Source organism: Exserohilum turcica (assembly GCF_000359705.1).
Source record: "Exserohilum turcica Et28A unplaced genomic scaffold SETTUscaffold_1, whole genome shotgun sequence".
In the NCBI taxonomy this organism is placed as follows: Eukaryota; Fungi; Ascomycota; class Dothideomycetes; order Pleosporales; family Pleosporaceae; genus Exserohilum; species Exserohilum turcicum.
In genome coordinates, this window is record NW_007359914.1 from 2,090,829 (window position 1) to 2,109,599 (window position 18,771).

At 45.5% G+C, this 18,771-nt stretch overlaps 6 protein-coding genes across 6 annotated transcripts; 3 read left to right on the plus strand and 3 right to left on the minus strand.

Annotated features, from left to right (window-relative positions):
- Positions 1–3,409: 3,409 nt before the first annotated feature.
- On the plus strand, positions 3,410–5,348 carry SETTUDRAFT_86598 (uncharacterized protein; the record flags this gene model as incomplete). Its single annotated transcript, XM_008022283.1, has 2 exons — positions 3,410–4,127; positions 4,270–5,348. The coding sequence occupies 2 exons, from the start codon at positions 3,410–3,412 to the stop codon at positions 5,346–5,348; spliced, it is 1,797 nt and encodes a 598-aa protein (XP_008020474.1).
- Positions 5,349–6,961: 1,613 nt separating this feature from the next.
- On the minus strand, positions 6,962–7,540 carry SETTUDRAFT_162374 (uncharacterized protein; the record flags this gene model as incomplete). The annotated part of the gene is made up of 1 exon (XM_008022662.1): positions 6,962–7,540. A coding segment is annotated over one exon (282 nt), but the record flags the coding sequence as incomplete, so codon positions are not given.
- Positions 7,541–8,492: 952 nt separating this feature from the next.
- Positions 8,493–10,250, plus strand: SETTUDRAFT_152831 (uncharacterized protein; the record flags this gene model as incomplete). The annotated part of the gene is made up of 2 exons (XM_008022663.1): positions 8,493–10,042; positions 10,091–10,250. The coding sequence occupies 2 exons, from the start codon at positions 8,493–8,495 to the stop codon at positions 10,248–10,250; spliced, it is 1,710 nt and encodes a 569-aa protein (XP_008020854.1).
- Positions 10,251–10,586: 336 nt separating this feature from the next.
- On the plus strand, positions 10,587–12,941 carry SETTUDRAFT_152832 (uncharacterized protein; the record flags this gene model as incomplete). Its single annotated transcript, XM_008022664.1, has 3 exons — positions 10,587–10,686; positions 10,893–11,551; positions 11,676–12,941. The coding sequence occupies 3 exons, from the start codon at positions 10,587–10,589 to the stop codon at positions 12,939–12,941; spliced, it is 2,025 nt and encodes a 674-aa protein (XP_008020855.1).
- Positions 12,942–13,301: 360 nt separating this feature from the next.
- Positions 13,302–14,836, minus strand: SETTUDRAFT_162376 (uncharacterized protein). The gene is made up of 2 exons (XM_008022665.1): positions 14,533–14,836; positions 13,302–14,485 (listed from the first exon to the last, which is right to left on the minus strand). Exons 1-2 carry the CDS (start codon positions 14,764–14,766, stop codon positions 13,502–13,504), a joined length of 1,218 nt encoding a protein of 405 aa, XP_008020856.1. The 5' UTR covers positions 14,767–14,836; the 3' UTR covers positions 13,302–13,501.
- A 796-nt stretch (positions 14,837–15,632) lies between these two features.
- On the minus strand, positions 15,633–16,877 carry SETTUDRAFT_170586 (uncharacterized protein; the record flags this gene model as incomplete). The annotated part of the gene is made up of 3 exons (XM_008022666.1): positions 15,633–16,273; positions 16,327–16,720; positions 16,780–16,877. 3 exons carry the CDS (start codon positions 16,875–16,877, stop codon positions 15,923–15,925), a joined length of 843 nt encoding a protein of 280 aa, XP_008020857.1. The 3' UTR covers positions 15,633–15,922.
- Between the last annotated feature and the right edge of the window lie 1,894 nt (positions 16,878–18,771).

Sequence of the window (18,771 nt, forward strand, 5' to 3'; positions counted from 1 at the left end):
TAAGTCTTATAAGAGAATTCTTTATATAATTACCAATCAGTGCTTAAGAAAGCTTTTTAAAGCTTATTAAAAGAGTAGAAGAGATGCTATATAAGAATATTCTAATTAAAGCTTACGTATAAAAGCTTAAAGAGCAATTAGTAGAGGTTATAAAGCACAAAGGTTAAAAGCAAAAGCAGATCTAGCATAGTAGGACACTAGAGTATAGTGTAGCAGCATTAATAGTAGCTAAGAGTGCTTCTAGTAGTCGTACGATAGCAAAGAGAGCGCGTAGTAGTAGTAGTTAAGAACTAGCCTAACTAGGTTAACAGCGCTATAGCAACTATAGTAAGACTAGGTATAACGCTTATACGTGCTAAAAAGATATAGTAGAAGATTCTAAATCTAATGCAAGTGTCTTATATAAAGGATTAGTCTATAGTGTTAAGTAATTTAATTGTTTATATATAGTGTTCGTAATGCTAAGAAAAAGTAGCTGGCTCACTAGTTTGGCCGCCTTACTAGTGTAGTACGTTATATATAAACTAGTTTATCTAAGCCTATAATAACTAACTATAATAAAATCCTACCTATAATTAAGCTAGTCTTATTAAAGTTATAGATATCTTTATTTATGATACTATACTTTACCTTTATATTCTAAACTAGCTTAAACTAGCCCTTAATAAGCGCTAGGTCTTTGTAGAGAGCTTACTAGTAATTATATAGATAGCTCTAGCGCGTACGCAGCTTAGGATTGCGCTAGACAAACCTATTAACCTAGTTCTTGCCCACCTCCTTCTCGCCACGCTCTTGTAACGGCGCAGGTAAGGCAGGTCGGATCTGTTTCGGTCGTAGGATCACTCAGAGGCATATGGGAGTGCGTGGGATCACAAAGAGCCTAGATTCAACAAGCCACCTATAGGCCTTGTACGAAAGGATATCAAAAGTCTACAGAGCTAGCTACAGGGAGTGTCTCAATATATACCTATCCTAGTCGGGTCCGAATTCGGATCCGACCTCGGGCGAATGGCTGATGAAGGGCGGCAGGTACTTCCTCCGATCCGGCTCTGGGATTGGCTCAATACTTGGCGAAGTTGTAACATCGTTACAGCTCTTAGAGCAGTCTGTTAGCTATATCTCGCACGTCGTCTTTCTTATAAGGTAGTCCTCACTTAGCCTTAACTATTACACGCATAGTAATAGCCTCCTCTTCTAGTTTTATTAGGCGCCTTACTAGTAGCTCTTAATCGCTTTAAGGGCGCTATCTAGCTTATTAACGCTAGATTATTATTCATAGGACGCTATAGGCAGTAGTAGCGCGTTATTTACTTTAAATTTATTTAAAATTAAGATTAGTAATAGTAAGAAATAGATCTACTTTATTATAAGTTTTTAACAGGTTGCGTTGTTAAAATATTACGCGTTGTTGTTGCAAAGGTAGGATATGATAGGGAAGTGGCCTATATACTAGGGTGGCCCGCTTACTAGTGAAACACATTATTACTTTTTTTTGTTATTACCATTAAATTTTTTATTTATTTAAGCTTATTATATACTACTTTAATAAGTAGTAGCTTATTAAAGTAGTATAGTAGCAAAGAATAAAGAAGATCTAGCTAGGCAATTATAAGTAGGTTACGCTAATATAAGGCGTTAGTGCAATAGGCACGCGTATCCTAGCGTTTCTTATCTTTGCTAGTAAGGTTCTAATCTCTACTTAGTTTATAGAAGATCTACTACGCAACTAGATAATCTAAGTTAGTCCTACTAGCTAGATAAACAACAATCTAGCGCTTAACTAGCTTTGTTACTTTAATTCTTATACGCGGCCTGTAGGGACGTATAGGCTGCTTATTATTAATAGCTATAAGAGCTACTGCTTAGTGGATTTCTAAGATCTCTATAAAGAGATAAAGATAATCCTCTTCTATATGCCTCTCTACTTATTATACCTCTTATAGCCTCTTAATATAGGCTACTTCTTGCTATTAAAGCGCGCGTATAGTAATGCTATCTTAGTCTTAGCACGCAATTATATCTACTATATTAGTAAAGAAACCTTCCTACTAGCGTTTAAAGAGGCCTATTATAAGGCTATTACACTAGAAAATATCTATAGAGGGTTCTAAGGTGCTAGAATTTTACCGCACAATTATAACGTTGTTTTATTATAGCTTAACGTTATGCTATATACACTAACTCTACTAGCGCAAGAGACTACTGCTTAGGAGCTAAAAACGCTGTATAACGCGCGCGAAATAGAGGCGTAGGCTACGCTTATTTAAAACTATATATAAATCTAGCAAGGGTCTTCTATAAGTTCTCTTTAGGAGTAGATATAGTAGTTAAGTAAGAGAGCTTAGTAGATAGCTTATAATATAGTGTTAATATAAGAGAAACTTAATTGCCTTAAAGCTATAATTACTAAAGTAACAAAGCGAAAAACTTATAAGAGGCGCTACGTATAAATAGAGGGGTCCTAGATAGTTAGCTAGATAGCTAATTAGATTACTAAGGCAGAGGGTGGTAGCTATAATAATAGTGTAACGTCTACGAAGAGGGTGCGTAGTAAATAGCGCTGCGGGCGTTGTAGCTAAATTAGATATAACTTTTGCGCTTATTAAGTAGAATTAAAGGATATAGAGGATAGCAATGCGTCTAAAGAATAATATCTTATTTTACTTAATAAAGAATATTATAGTAGTGTTACGTAATACTATTACAAAGATATAATAGTTTAGGGAGGTGGCCTATATACTGGGGTGGCCCGCTTACTGGTGAAACACGTTAGTAATTAAGTAGTTATTATATAACTTTTTAAAAAGTACTTCTTAAGTTTAGGCTATTAGATTAAGTAGAAATTTCACTAAAAATTAAATTATTCAGTAGTTTTAGCATTTAAGAATACTAAAGCTTTAGCTATTAAAAGCTAAGTAATAAATTATATACTTTATTTATTTTATTTATTTATATACCTAGTAGGTAATAGGAGCTTATTTAAGTTTATTAATCTCTATTAGAAGTAATACTATCTCTCTTTCGCGATTCACTAGAAAATCATAACCTCATTCAAAACATCGCTTTAAGTGGCGGGTCAGGCCTCCCCGAATTTTAGCCAGCCGACAGCCAAACAACCATGCAACCGCAAGATTCATTTCCATTCCCTACCTACAATGAACCTCGATTCCCACACCTGCCAACAGTTGGAGATACCACCAGTCCGCCACCCAATGTTCATCGAGGCTCCGACTCTGATAAGCCCCGCTTCGACATTTTAATCCGCCTTGAGAAAAAACTTGCACAATACAATGCATCTGAAAGCATCGTGAAACGCTGGTTGTTCGAAATCATCAGCGTTACAACAAGCGCTATTTGTATGGGTGCGACCTACTCCACCTTTCGATTCCACATGGGCAAATAACTGAGTATGGTACCAGGTGCGATCATTGGAATACTACGCCATCTCAGTGATCGATCGCTCAACGCATGGCCTCTCGGTCTGGCTATCATTACAGTCCTCTCAAAAGTTGCATCGGCAGCACTCATCTTGCCAATATCAGAGGCTATTGGCCAACTTAAGTGGACCTGGTTTCATGGCAAAAAGTCCAGAGATGCATTCGATTTCGAAATCTTCGACAAAGCTTCACGTGGCGCATGGGGCTCTGTTATGCTCTTATTTCGTACAAAGGGCAGGTCTCTCGCGGCATTGGGAGCTCTTTTGACAATCTTGTTATTGGCGATTGATACCTTCTTTCAGCAGGTTACCGACTTACCAGAGCGATGGAAACTTCAAGGAGAGAGCTTCATCCCACGCGTTGTCCGGTACGAACCCAATATCGAGTTTCAATATGAGGACAAGACAGACGCGCCGATGGCCGTGCCAAACAACGGGTTATGGAGGGGGCTAGGGCCGTTCTTCTACGACCAGAACGGTACCCGCCCACTGGAAACTGGTAACTCTACACAAGCTGAGATACCGCTTATATGCCCTACCAGTCGGTGCGAATGGCCACCGTACGAGACTTTAGGCGTTTGCAGTGCTTGCGAAGATGTTTCCCACCTTCTCGAGTATGCTTGTCTCACAACGAGAATGGACTGGATCAGAGCTGCTAAGGGTAATGGAATGAATCTCACCTATACCGAAGGTATGTCTACCTATACATTATGTATGGATTGGCTGGGTTTGGACTTTCCCTTACGCGGTCCTTGTATGCTGAGACATTATGAACACCGAATTTCTTCCAAGCCAGCGTTTTCTTTGGGCAGGAGCTTACAATTCGTTTATAGGAACTGCCTGCGGCTACTTCTTGAATGCAACTAGCGACAATCCTGTTCTTATGTCAGGATTTCGCGTGGACAACCTCACCAACCCTGTACCGGGTGAGACACTCCTGATGCGCACTTTACCGCTTGTTACCAGTCTCTTCAGGGAATCTCTATATGGGGGAACCATCAACTTTGACGCTATTCAGTATCGCATACTCGATGCGATTGTTGTGAGCTCAGTGGATGGATCTGCCAATAGTGTCTATGAGAAAAAGCGCCCAGTTGCTCAAGAATGTATGTTGTCATGGTGTGTTAAAACACTCCGCTCGTCGTACGATTCCGGGGACTATCAAGAAGAGATACAGGATACTTTCATCAATACAACCAAGGCGGAATGGCCATGGCAGATTGAAAATGACCCAGTGACTGAGTCAACTATACAGACGTTCATGCCAAATATCAGCATATATCCTCCCTCACAAGCAGGAAGCAAGATGGCCTTTGGGGTCTCCAATGATACATTCCTGGATACCGTCCTCATTCTCGACGAAATTTTTCCATCGATGATTACGATATCGAATCCAACGGCGCGACCATTCATCAAAATACGCGTTAGCAACACCAGAGCGGCCACCTTTCGTACGGTTCGGTTCAGCCCTTGGCTTGCACCGAACAACGTTAGCCATCATCTGGAACGAATGGCTCAAGCTATTACAAATGTGATCAGGTCCGATACGGATAGCAATGAGCTTATTGCTGGTACTGCCTATGCCCGAGAGACGTACGTGGCGGTCCATTGGGCATGGCTTGCGTTTCCGTTAGCTATGCTACTACTGAGCATAATTTTCCTAATATCGACGATATTAAAGACCTCGAGCGAGAATTACCAGGAAATCGGCATATGGAAGACTTCAGCTATGCCAACCTTGATGTACAGTCTGCCAAACGACGCACAAAGGGGGATCATATCGGCGACCCGTCCAAAAGAGATGGCATTCAAAAACACAGAAAAGGTGCGAATTAGACTTATGCCCAAACAGGGCTGGAGAGTTTCCGGACAAATACACCCTGGGCCGACTCCGCCGCCTGGTTTTATTTAAAGCAAATAGTCATCAATAGGATACTTAGTCATAGATCTTGAGACATAATTTTTCATTTAATTCCTGTAGATCTCCCAAGCATTCATTACTGAAAAATATGCGAACAGACGGTTGATAGCCGTAAGCACATGCGCTCCGATTGCGGACTTGCAATCGTCTCGAACAGCAAATGCTAAGAGCATGGCTCATTTTTGCCAATTCTCTCACGACTCAGCTCTGCATGCAATTTTTCAAATCAGGTATGGTCTCTACTTGCCACGCGAGAATTAAAATACACTGAACACATTGCCGAGAGTATGCAGTGTTGTGTAAAGAAAGGGCCGGGAGCCTAGGCGATCTGCAGCTGTGCCGTAACCTGCATGGACGCGCAATGACCCAGGACGCGCAATGACCCACCCCACCAAAAAACCTATTGCAAAAGATGAGGCTGTACAGCCACCCACAGTCGCTATTATCACGAGATTTTATGGTGTTGTAGTAATTATAGCATTGCGATCATGATAGGCTACTTATATCTACTTAGTAGCTTAGTGGTGCGGCTGTGGCGGGTGGTTCGAGTTAGGACGGCTAGTGCAGCCACCTTAGCTTGTACATAAGATGAATCAACAACAATACGTTTCTAACGCTTCTGCTTTTGAGAGGAGCCTTGTGAGGCTTTGCGCTTACCCCTTTGGGATAATTGTATAGCTTTTTTAGCCTCCCGGGCTGCCTTTTGAGCCTCCTTTTGAGCCACCTTGGCGGCTCTCTCCTTCTCTCTCACCTCCTTGAGCCTCTCTCTCTTAACACGCTTCTCCTGGGCTATTTGAAGCTTGTACAATTGAGCTTGTCTCCTTAACTTAGATCTCTTAGCTTTCTGGAGTTGTAATTGCTGTTGTTCTTGTTGTCGTTCCATCTTATCCTCCTTGGCTTGGCGAACCTTCTTAGGAGACTAAAAGACAGCTCCTCTATGGTACTCCTTAGGCCTATTGAGTTGAAGCGTGTAGCTCTTCTTTTGGTGTCTCTTTTTGACCTTTAGAGCCTCCCTTAAGCCCTGGTTTTCTCCTTTAAGTATACTATTTTGAGCTGAGAGGTGATGGAGGCTTCGGCGAAGCTTTTTTACCTCCTTATTATTGAAATCCTTCACCTCCTGGCGTATAATAGACTTAATTTTGAGCCAATCATCTCCACTAAGGACAGAAGAAGAGCTTTCATCTGAACTAGAGGCCTCTTGTTGGAACTTTTGGAGAATAACCTTAGCATTTAGTGGGTTAATGCCAGTTGCCTTAAAGGAGCTTATAATAGTCTCCTCTCTAAAAGCTGTACCCCAAGCCCTCTAAAAGAGCTTAAAGAAGTCTCCTTTTGCTAGAGGAAGGATTCCATGGCTCTAATAGAGGAAGTTTAACAACTCCTTTGAGTAGGCTGACGCTAGAGGCCCAAACATCCTAACGTTAAGAGGCTGAAGCCTATAGGTCGAATAAGGAGGATATACAGCAACTAGAATCCTATGGCTGTTGCAATAATTCAGAAAATCTACAGTTACATGAGATGAGTGGCCATTAACAATGAGTAACTAGTACCTAGTTCGAGCGTAGCGTGCAGTCTCTCTTTCAAAGACCTCTTTAAGCCAAGCTAGGCCTATATTATTGTTAGTCCATCTAGAGGGCGATGAGGTAACAAAGACTGAGTGCTTGTTTGGATTAATAGCCTCTACCTAGGCTGATTTTAGAGCTCCAGCATCTGACTAAAAGATGAGAGATGGAGAAAGAGGTGTACCATCTGAGCAGATACAGGCTAGGACTGTAATCCACTCTCTAGAGCCATCTTGTAGGCTTAAAACAACTCCTCCTCTTTCATATTGCCTCTTACTAAAGATCCTTTTAGACCTTCCAAAGATTCTAAGTAAGAAGCCCTTTTTATCCATATTGAAGATGTAAGAGGGCTGTATATTATACTCCTTCATCTTATTATGTAACAGCTCAAAGTACAACCTATACTTGGTTGCTAAATCAGCCTTGTGACGCTTCTAGTCCATAGGACTCTGCCAGCGAGAGATAAGATGAGAGGAGTTCCTGCAAAGGAACCTAGAAACCCAGCGTTCTAAAACGTCTCTACCAAGCAAGGATGACGCAAGATGGCGTATTATTGGACGCGAAGGTGGTGTACGCCTCTTAGTAAGGGATTCGATGTACTGTACAAGCTCCTTTTCGCGTTGTAGGTGGATAGAGAGGTGGGCGAGCGCGCGAGGCTGAGTTTTGCCTTGGTGTCTTTGAGCGAGCGTACGATAGCTAATGCTAAACCTTTTTGCAACTTGGCGATAGCTAAAAGATGCGCCTAGTTCGCGCGATTCGATTTCTTCAATCGCTTCCTGAATTGGGTCCATATTGGTGGAGTTATGAGGTATTTTGTGTAGGTGTTGAGTTTGGTGGGGTGGGTCATTGCGCGTCCATGCAGGTTAGCGCTAACAGCGCACCTACTATAGGTACGCGATAACGAAGCGCAGGACCAACCTCCCCGTGGGAACACCAAGGCCTTAGACTTCAAATTTAGCGGCATATCGGCGTTTATTTGTATAAATTTACTTGCTAAGATCTGGTCGTATACATCACTTCGGGCTCTCCACATTTGAGAATATTGCCATGTCATCGCCCGCCTTGCGCGCGGAACTCGCCATACGCCCAGCCGTTCTCATCAAATCGCAAACTGCAAATCTTTCTCTATTTACTCGATTACTATACAAGCTTTTGATCAAGTATCCAGGACTCTGAGCGGCTTACCGCCTGGATTTCAGTTCTATCATTCAAGACCAGACATATATTTCATCTGTTCCGGTTACCAAACATATCAATGACCGCGCCTCTCAAATACACGCAACAAAACCCAGCATCCCCGCAATTTCTGGCTCAAGTCGCCCCACAGTACCGTTTTTCCCCAAATCCGCCGCAACCCCGGGTTAATCGCCGACGAGACAAACCCGGTTCATACGCCTCGACAACAAAAGAGAAGCGTTCTCTCGATCTTACACAACATTTGGAGAAGAAGCTCGCGGAATACAACGCATCAGACAATGTCTTCTTGCGATGGCTGTTCGAGATTGGAAGCTGGCTCGTCAGCGCACTTTGCATGGGTGCCGTGATTGGTATCTACATTCACATAAATCAAACTCCCATGTCCCAATCTCAAACATTTCTCACCCTGGCCAACGTACTTGGGAAAACTGCCTCAGCCGCGCTCATAATCCCTACTTCGGAGGCATTGGGGCAACTCAAATGGCACTGGTTCCATGATTCCAAAGAGATATGGGATTTCGAAATCTTCGACAAAGCATCACGAGGCGCATGGGGCGCTGCACTGCTGTTATTTAGAACCAAAGGCCGCTCCCTAGCTGCGCTGGGAGCTCTGTTAATCGTACTTCTTCTTGCGATTGATACGTTTTTTCAACAGGTGACCACCCTTCCAGATAGGTGGACGCTGCATAAATTACCCGGCGAAATTCCTTACGTCGTTCGCTATGAACCCCTCTATCAGAAAGAAACCCAAGGAGGATTCGAAGCAAGCATCATAAACACAGAACTACAGCCGATTGTCCAGGATTTTCTGTACAAGAACGGCACTAAGCCAGTCCGATTTGGCAACGGCAACCGTCCGGAGATTCCCCTTTCATGCCCGACAAGCAATTGTACGTGGCCAGAATATGATACACTTGCTGTCTGTGGCACTTGCAAAGAAGTCAGCGATCTTTTAAACATTACATTTGCCTGTTTGAATACTACAATAGATTGGAGCACTGCGTGGGAAGGACCGCTTTCTAAAGTACCCTATCCCAAGGGCCAGGTATGCGGACATTTCTTGAACATCACGGCAGAACAACCTATACTTCTCTCTGGTTATTCCATCAAAGACGGCAAACCAAGAGGAGAAGAAGACGAGGCTTTGCTGTTCAGAACATATCCACTCACAGCCTTTTTGACCAAAAAGCGATTATACGGCGTCGGCTCGGTAGCATTTAAAAACATACGCAACCCAATCCTCCACGCCTTGGTTGCCTCCGCAGTCGACGGGCCAGAAAGTGTCTATCAGAACAAAACACCCATCGTCCATGAGTGCTTTCTCTCATGGTGTGTCAACACTATCAAATCGTCGTATGGTTTGGGTGAATACAACGAAGAGGTCATATCATCACAGTACAATCATACCATGGGCCCAAGTCCTTGGGATTCATGGGAGATTCCGGAAGACCAAGGAGGGGGTACCTTCATCGTATACAAGGAGGAAATCACCATCACACCTGCTGAAACAGCCATCGGAAATCCAATGCATACAAATCGCTCTATCATATATGGTGTCAACAACGTCACAGCCGCTCATTTCATGAGCATATTTGATGACTTCTTCCCTTCTTCGTATAGCATCAACAAAACCGAATCAACGATACCGAGGTTGCGATACAAGGATTATATGAACGGCCCATGTCAGCGATTCCTTCCATTAAGTCCTTGGCTGGCGCCGAGCAATGTCACGCGACACATCGAAAGGCTAGCGACCGCAATGACAGATCGAGTCAGATCAAGTAGCAGCAACCAGATGCTTTTAGGGGAAGCATCGTACACGGAGAAGTTTGTCTCGGTACAATGGGAATGGCTCATTTTCCCGCTGTTGCTTTTGCTCCTAACTCTGATCTTCTTGGTATTGACGATAATCAAGACATCCAAGGACACGTCGACAGGGATATGGAAGACATCTACTATGCCGACGCTCATCTACAGTCTGCCGAAAGAGGCTCAAACCGGATTGGATCCTTCCTCTACATGGAGCAGCGCGGATCCAAAGAGCAAAAAGGTGCGCATCAAGCTCATGCCAAACATGGGGTGGCGAGTATCTGGGCAGGGCCAAGCTAGGCCGACGCCTCCTCCAGGCTGGTTGTAATATAAAATTTCCTACTACATAATATCAATGTAAAGAGATTAATGTTTCCCAAAGCTTGGTGTACCCTAGATTGAACAGCATGTAGCGATTAAGAAAGTAGTAAATATGGTGCTTAACATAACGTAAAACGATTGACTTTGCGGTTGATCCGGCCTCATGATTGACCCAGTGATTGACTTGACGACTGAGATGATGATCAAGACAGGAGTCAACTAGCCTAGGAAATGTGATTTCTGATATACAGCAGCGCCAAAGGTAAAGTTGTAATAGGCGGATCATAACGAAGCGCCCTTGGCTATACTAGTCTGTTAGTAGTTAGACGGCAGCCTAGTATGCATGTTGTGCAGCCTCGTAGGCGCTGCGCTGCTATCACTGTGCCTTTCTCCACTATTCCTGAAGTGCTTGGCTGTTTTCAGGGATAAAATTAACCACAACAGTATAAACGATGATCTAGTGAGCCTCATCGCTTGAGATAATCACAAAGAGGACGCTGGTTCACCATCCTTCAATCAATCAACAAAAACTCTGCGGTTGTTTTCGTATTGATCTGACAGATGTCGACCAAACCAAAGTCTCAGCTCCCATATGCTTCCCTGCGAAACGAACGACCCGCGTCTCCTACACTTGATCCACCTCCGGAAGAAGGAGCATCGCTTGAATTTACGCAACGTATTGAAAAGAAACTATTCGAATATAATGCGTCGAAGAATGTGTTCAAGCGCTGGCTCTTCGAGATGGTCAGTTGGCTGATCAGTGCATCCTGCATGATTGCCATCATCCTTATATACCTCCAAATCAAGGACCGGCCGATCTCCGAGAGTTCCATGTTCCTTATCTGGACCAATGTTCTAGGCAAAGTCTCGTCTGCAACTCTTATCATGCCGGTTACGGAGGCGCTTGGCCAGCTAAAATGGAATTGGTTCCAGAAATCAAACGCCATGTGGGATTTTGACATATTCGACAAAGCTTGCAAAGGCCCTCTTGGTGCCGTGATGCTGCTTTTCCGGACAAAAGGTCGATCCCTGGCGGCCCTCGGCGCTCTCCTGATACTGTTGTTGCTGGCTATCGATTCTTTCTTCCAGCAAGTCGTCGACCTTCCTGATATCTGGGCTCTCCAAGATACTGCAAGCGCACTGCCAAAGATGACACGTTATACTGCAAACGTCGACACGATCTGGAGGGAGGGTGCCATGGTTGCGAACACAAATGGAGATATGGCTCTTGTAATCGACAAGTTCTCGTACGGGAATGGTACTCAACCAGTAAAGTTTGGAAACGGTACGAGACCCGACATTCCTGTGGTAAGTCATCTATTTCAGTCCACTTTCTACCTGCTCTCGATAGTCTGGTATGAAACCGTCATATGATTATTCCTCCAAAATAGATCTCAATTTCTTTTGTAGACTAACAAATGATTGCAAACAGTCATGTCCAAGCAGTAATTGCACCTGGCCAGTCTACGATACGCTAGGCGTTTGTAGCGAATGCGCAGACATTTCAAGCTATCTCACGTTCGATTGCCTCACTCAACGTGTGGATTGGACTTCTGAGCTGAGAGGTGGCTTCAACAACGAGGGTGCATACCCCAACGCAACTATGTGTGGATATTTTCTCAATGCCACAGGAGAAAATCCTATTCTCATGTCGGGCTACATCTACGACCCGGAAACAGCCATCAAAGGCGAGGCGCTCCTTACGCGCATTCTTCCTCTCACAACCCTCTTTACTAGAGAACTGCTGTTTGGCGAGGGCTCTATCCATTTCAAAAACCATCGCCATACCATTGCCGATGTATTGGTCGTTTCTGCTTCTAATGGCTCGGCAAAGAAGGTACTTGAGGACGCACCACCTATCGCAAATGAATGCGTGTTGTATTGGTGTGTCCAAACTCTTATATCCTCTTACAACTATGGATTGTATCACGAAGAAGTCATTGAAACTACATTCAATGCCACCGCCGGTACATCACCATGGCTGGCAATACCCTACAAAACGGAGTTTGAGAACGGAACAGATATCTTCCATACTGAGGATGTTAACATTAGTACCAATTACACCGAAAAAGAGGACAGCAACTCGATCTATGGAGTCTCAAACGACACCGCCGCCGCCATTATCCAGGCATTTGTCGACATATTTCCGTCTTTTACTACAGTAGCAAACGAGACTTCCCTCCCAGTATTGCGGTTCAAAACTTGGTCTGGAGGCCCTGCATGGACACGAAACCTTGCTTTCAATCCCTGGCTTTCATCCAATATATCCAGCCACATGCAAAGGCTAGCGAGAGCCATGACCAACGTAATGCGATCGGTCTCCACTCACCAGGACGTAGAAGGTCTTGCTTTTTCCAAAGAGATCTTCGTTTCAGTAAGATGGGAATGGCTCGCTTTTCCACTGGTCCTCCTTGTTCTCAGTCTAGTGTTCCTGGTTTCGACGATGAGAAAAACGTCAAAAGATACTGAGACAGCCATATGGAAAACATCAACAATGCCCACTCTTATCTACAGCTTACCCAAGGAGGTACAAGGCCAGTTGAGCGAACCATCCGGGTGGAATAGCACGAACAAGACGAAGAAATTGCGGATTCGATTGCACCCGAAATCCGGCTGGAGAGTGTCTGGCCAGAGCCAATTAAACACATCCCCGCGATTACCGCCACCAGCCATTCAAGCGCCTCGTGGATGGATATGAAGTCATCACAACATAACTCTATAATAATCTTGTATGCATCGAGTTTATTCTTCATTAATCACCACTTTCTACACGCTTGTTTCCGCTTTCACAGAACTCTTCACAATTCATTTCCCGCACTCGAACTGATATCCCGAGGCGAGATATGAGCAATGATCACAGCATGACGTATGTCTCATCCACAGCCTCATGACCAGGCTATCAGAAGTGTGAAAAAAAGAGTTGGCATTAGAAACTTCACACAGGCTGGGGAAGTAAGGTTGTAGATAGATTCTCTTTTCATTACTACATTTGCAAAAGAAAAAAGAAACGAGATGCGCTAGGGTATAATGCGTAGCATCTGCGATATGATGCTGTCGTAGAAAAAAAAATGTATATGTACAATGCCCTTCCGGCTCTTCCTCCATCGATCGTCAAGTAATGAGGCGCTAAGAGATATAGAGACACGGCGTCCCTTTGCCCACTATGCGGCACACGAGTTGAATGCGTACGAGAGGCAAGAAGCTCGAGTTAAAGAATAAGATGCGGCAGCCGACCAGCGGCATCTTGGCATCAATTACTCAAACAAGCCGGCCGATGAGTAAACTCCCGTCGCTCTCATTCGCCCTAAAATCGGGATTGCGATATACCGTATGCGCTGGTCTCGGAACCACGGGCGACAAACTACTCCAAGTATCCTGACTGGAATGCCTTGGCTGTGGCGCCTCGGTCTCTTCGGGACGTTGGATGTGAATCATCGGGGTCTTGGAAGACGCATGACGAGATTTAGAAGAGAACAAAGAACCAAGCCTGGGTCTTGTGGGCTTCGGCTTGGTATTGTTGTTGGGAGATGGGCTGGTTGCTCGGTCGAGCATGGTGCAATCGATGAATTCTTCGCGCGAAGTCGAGCGTGATCGCTTGTGGTGGCCGGTACGCGAGACGGAGCCGCGCGGTGCGGTGTCGCCGGCAGAACTGAACTTGCGGGCGACAATGTCGTCGAGGACGGATTTGAAGTCATCGAGGAAGATAGTATCGGAGGCACACTTGAAAACCAGTGCGAAGCGCCAGTAGGGGTTGATGCCACTGCTTGCGGTGACTTTTGCGGCGCTGACGGCGACATCAGTCAGCAGGAAGGCGATGGATAGAATCATGCAAGCTAGCATGACTCCAAACCTTCTGTTGATGCGGATCAGGGTCCATAGGTTAAACGCATAGGTCTTTTTGATAGCGTGAATGAGTCTCCAGGTTGTGAAGATCCACCATGGGTCCCTGACTAGCGCCTCCCAGGGGCGCGTACGGAGATTGACTTTAGAGCCAGTGCTAAGCTGGTTAAAGTACGCAAAGTTGGACCATGCTTCTGCGACCCAAAAAGGTTGTACGCAAAGCAGCGAGATGATGAAAAGGCGGGAACCCCATAGCGGCAAAAAAGGTCGAATCTTAAGCCAGGCGACTACGTTGTGCAGAAAGTATGAGATGAAGAGGAGGGTAGCTGTGGCTGACAGATACCATCCATAGTGCGGGTCATCGACAAAGATAAAGGTACCGTGTCCGATGGCGAGAAGAAGCTTTGGATATCAGAACGTAGTCTAGTAACAGCCAAGGCGGGTCTTACCTCGAGTAGAATAAGCTTGTGAAGCCAGATTCCGGACCGGTAATTGCAAAAGACAATTAAGATGAGGATAATCAAACTGCCCACATTGTATCCTTGTGCCCAGGCCTCGAGAAAGCCTCCTTCGAGAGTCATGCTGCTTCTTGTAGGCGGTGAGGTGCGAGTGGTCGCCGGCTCGGGCATTCGCTTATCCATGGCCAGTGATCCACCATTGACGTTGCTGCTGAGAGGAGCCATGATCGCATTCGCCGTTGGGGTTTGAAATGAGCAGCAGGTCAACCTGGAGCCATGTATTGTGTTGCGATTGCCACGCAAATTCGTTCTCGTATCGCTATCTTATTACGTGGCGGACGTTGGGGTTGGCGGTGGGCGTAGAAAGGAATTGACAGCAAACGATTCAGGCAACCTGGGGTTAGTTCACTTTACATAGGATGCATGTGCAGAAGGGCGGAAAAAATACAAGGCAAACACCACGCCTATGATCAGGCCAAGATCCGGTGTGGCGGTTGTAAGGCGGTCTGGTAGCGGGGGAGAGCGAGGCTATCGGGGTTGCTGACCGCAGCGGGCAGCTGTGAATGGCCCCGGAAACGGACACAACCGACACTTCGCCATCGCAACGGACATGCCATCGTCTAATTTCTGACCGTGGCAGCGCGGGAGCAATTTTCGTTGCGCTGACCCGTCGAGTGCATCCTAGCAAATGGTGTGCAGCGTATTGAGCGATGTGTTGTTGATCGGCAGTGATGTCAGTCGTGGCTGATGTGTGGTGAGAATAGCCATAAATAACCTGACACGACTGCGAAAGCCATCTTGTGACTCGACAGCTAGCCGACACTCTTGTTAAGCCTCACTTACCGTCACACGGTCTTTTTTTCGCAAAAGATTCAGGTGACGGTTGACTCATTTCGAAAGCGCAGCTCATGGGCAATGTCTATCTTGGGCGAAAGGCGGATCGGTGTAAGCATGCTTGCCGTGTAACCACGAGCGTAGCCGAAGTTGGCGGTCTAATATGCACCGCCGTGATGTAAGCGACGACGTCCAATAGATGGTCAAGCCGCCGAACCAAAGATGGAGGGTAGGAATCATAAACGGATACCGTAGATGTTTGAACCGACCATGTTTTTCCCCGCGTTGTGTCAGCCTTCGTACCCCACGTCGTCTGCATTAGTCGAGATGCATTTCAAGAGCAAATCAACTGGAGGCATGCCGGAATGTAACAAAGAGTATTACGTTCAGTCCAGCTTTTAGCATTCCTGTTGAAGGCTGATTGGCATTCCACCGCGAAAATCGTACTCGACACTGTCAGGGCTAACATATTTGTCTGTACCGACCCTAGCGTAACATCATGCCACAGTTTGGTGCAAGTTGGCATTATACAGCTTCTTTATCTCGATTATTGACTTTCAAGGACCCTTTTAGCGCCGTCACTGATGCGCTTAACCTCTATGTGGCCCTTCTTAACCACATCTTCCATCATCTTCTTTGCCTTTTGCAGATCATCTGGTAGCACTTCGCGGTTGACGTCGAACTTGCGCAGCTTTTTATTATGCTCCTGTCGCGCTTGTTGAATGTGCCTGTCTGCGCGCTCAGCAGCCTTGACAGCCGCCTCGACGGCAGCACGGCGCGATTCACCCGTTGGTGGTGGGAGGGGAACTTGAATAGTCAGAGGATTGGAGGGTTCCGGTGAAAGAGGCGTGAGCGAGTGCGGAGATGCAGCGATAGCAGTAGTTATGGGTTTGATGTGCTTTTGTTAAGTCAGCCATGATGCATCTGTTGCCGTTGTAGCGCTGAACGTACCCCTTCCTCTCCGCAAATGACATTCAGCAATCTTCCTCTCGGCACGACTTGGGCAATGTCCCCTAGTCTGACGCTCTCTTTGCCATGGCTAGCTGTACCCAACTGCACCTTCAGGCTTTCTACAATATCCGGATTGAGCTTTCCTCCACTTCGCAGTTGGCTCAGTTCATGTGTCAGCTTTTCAATTGCCTGGAGTATTTGCGCTTCCAGCCCGGAGACATCGTAGGCTTCGTCGGTGGGGGTGAAAGCACCAGCTTTGCTAATTGGCGGTGACGAGTCGGTTCGCGCGTGTGATTTGTTCGCTTTACCGGCCTTTTTGTGTAGCTGTGGGCTTATTGAGAAGCTCCGAACAGCCTGGGGAGAGCATTGCGGCCTCGATGCACGAAAAACAGGCCTGGGTGGTGTGAGCGGAGAGGAACTTTAATGTTTGCGCAAAGCAACATTGGAGCTTACAGAATGCGGCATGGCGACTCAATGGCCCTTAAGGGCGTACGGGGAGATCCATGTAAGCTGGAGTACAGAGAGACGCGAGGGACGGCAAGTCGTGACATTGTTAATTCGTTGTCGAGGGTGTGGAATGTTTTGCTAGTGCAGATGGTTGGAAAGCACAGACATTTAGCACGCGACGGGAACAACGTCATCGCGCCCGAACTACCACCAACCTTATTCCAATGTCCTAGTGGAATGATATAGGGAGATTAAATTCAGACGTGAAGCGAATTGATCGAGTCGCTCCGATATTGTCATCACCCACCTGATCCACACTTTCCGCGAGGGCCGCTCAAGATCTAACAGCATATGCCTCCTCGCTCCTCGTTAAGCACATTGCCTTAGCAACATATACCTGATACAGTCGCCTCTTCCTCATGCCCAAGATTTTCTCAGCGCTGCTTCTTCATCCAGATGCTCCTCAATAAAACTCCAAGAAAGCATAGATGGCGTATGCTAGACTCTCAGCAAATCACAGTCTAGACCTTTGTCCGCTTTTCGATTCACCTTGACAGCGTGTACGCGGTACTTCCTGTGTCGTCCCAGAGCCTCCATCTCCAGACTGTATATCCCTTGTGATTGCAATTATTAGCTGTAAGGAATTCTTTATCCCCTCCATCGTGGCACCATTGGACTACCACTCAACGTGGATGAAGTATATCTGGTTGGCTGATTGGGGCCACTCATGTAAGGATCCTAAGCGGCATGTGGAACTCAAGGTAAGGTTGATTCAGAAATTATGTATTATCATCAGGATACAGGTGTAATTTCATAATTTGAGTTTATTAGAAGTCAGAAAATACAATTACAACCTATGCTTGTCAGTACTTATTTGCATTTAAGCCATCACCTACATCAGCCAGACCAACAGTTATATGCTCTTCTATGACTACAAGCTCTACAAACAAGGCAAACACATCATTATTAATGCATGTATTTCCCTTGCTACTATAATCCCAGGCCAAATATGGGTTGTGATATTTGCGTGGCTCGCAGCATCCAGGATGCGCAGCTGAGTATATTTGAGATGCTCGCATTCCTCGCATTCAGGTTTGATCATCAGTTGTCTAATCTAATCAATGCATCAACTGTTGGAAGGTGAAAAACAGGACATGACTAGTTTATTGGCGATATGCCTTGTAAGCGCACACAATGCAAGATACCGGTGATTACCAAGGCAGACTTTGAAGAACCAGGCAGGTATCTTCATTCTCACATGGAGCAATGCGGCTTGAGTCATGTTGAATAACTCGATATCCGTTGATGTTCATGTACACGCAAATAGATTGAATTTCGGTAGCCGTCATTGTTGTTGTGAGATAAATGTTGTTATACTTTGGTAATAAGCATCTTCTAAAGTCACCGGTGAATTCCCAAAAACCCCAAATATGGAGACAAAGGGGTTATCTGATGGAAGACGGAATGAGATGAGACGATGTACCGGTGGAGGTGTCAGATCAGAACAGGCAAGGCGCCTCACCGTATACTGGGACCCTTGACTAAAGTTTGTTATCGATAACGATAATGCGCTAACTAGCCCCACCACAAAGTGCGCGCGACCACAAAGTGCGCGCGCGGCCTCACCAAAACTACCTTAAAAACGAGGCTATAGAGCCACACCAAATAGATATTATCACGATATATTTTGGTGGTGAGATCAATAGGCTTTAATATATATATACAGCTATAGAAATCGAGACGGAGTTCTAATCGCGCGGCCGCGACGCGAGGTTAGAGGTGGTGAGCTTGCAGCACCTCCCTGAGGCTCCTCACCACCTTGAGGCCTCGCGATAGGCTTCTTTTTTTGAGTAGCCTTTGCAGGAGCCATAAAGCTCCTTCTCCTACCCCTTTGAGAAGTTTTAATAGCTTTTTGAAGTTGTTTTGCAGCCTTGCGAGCCGCGATCCTTGAGGCCTTTTCAATAGCCTTCTCCTCCCTCTCCTTCTGCCTCATTAGAC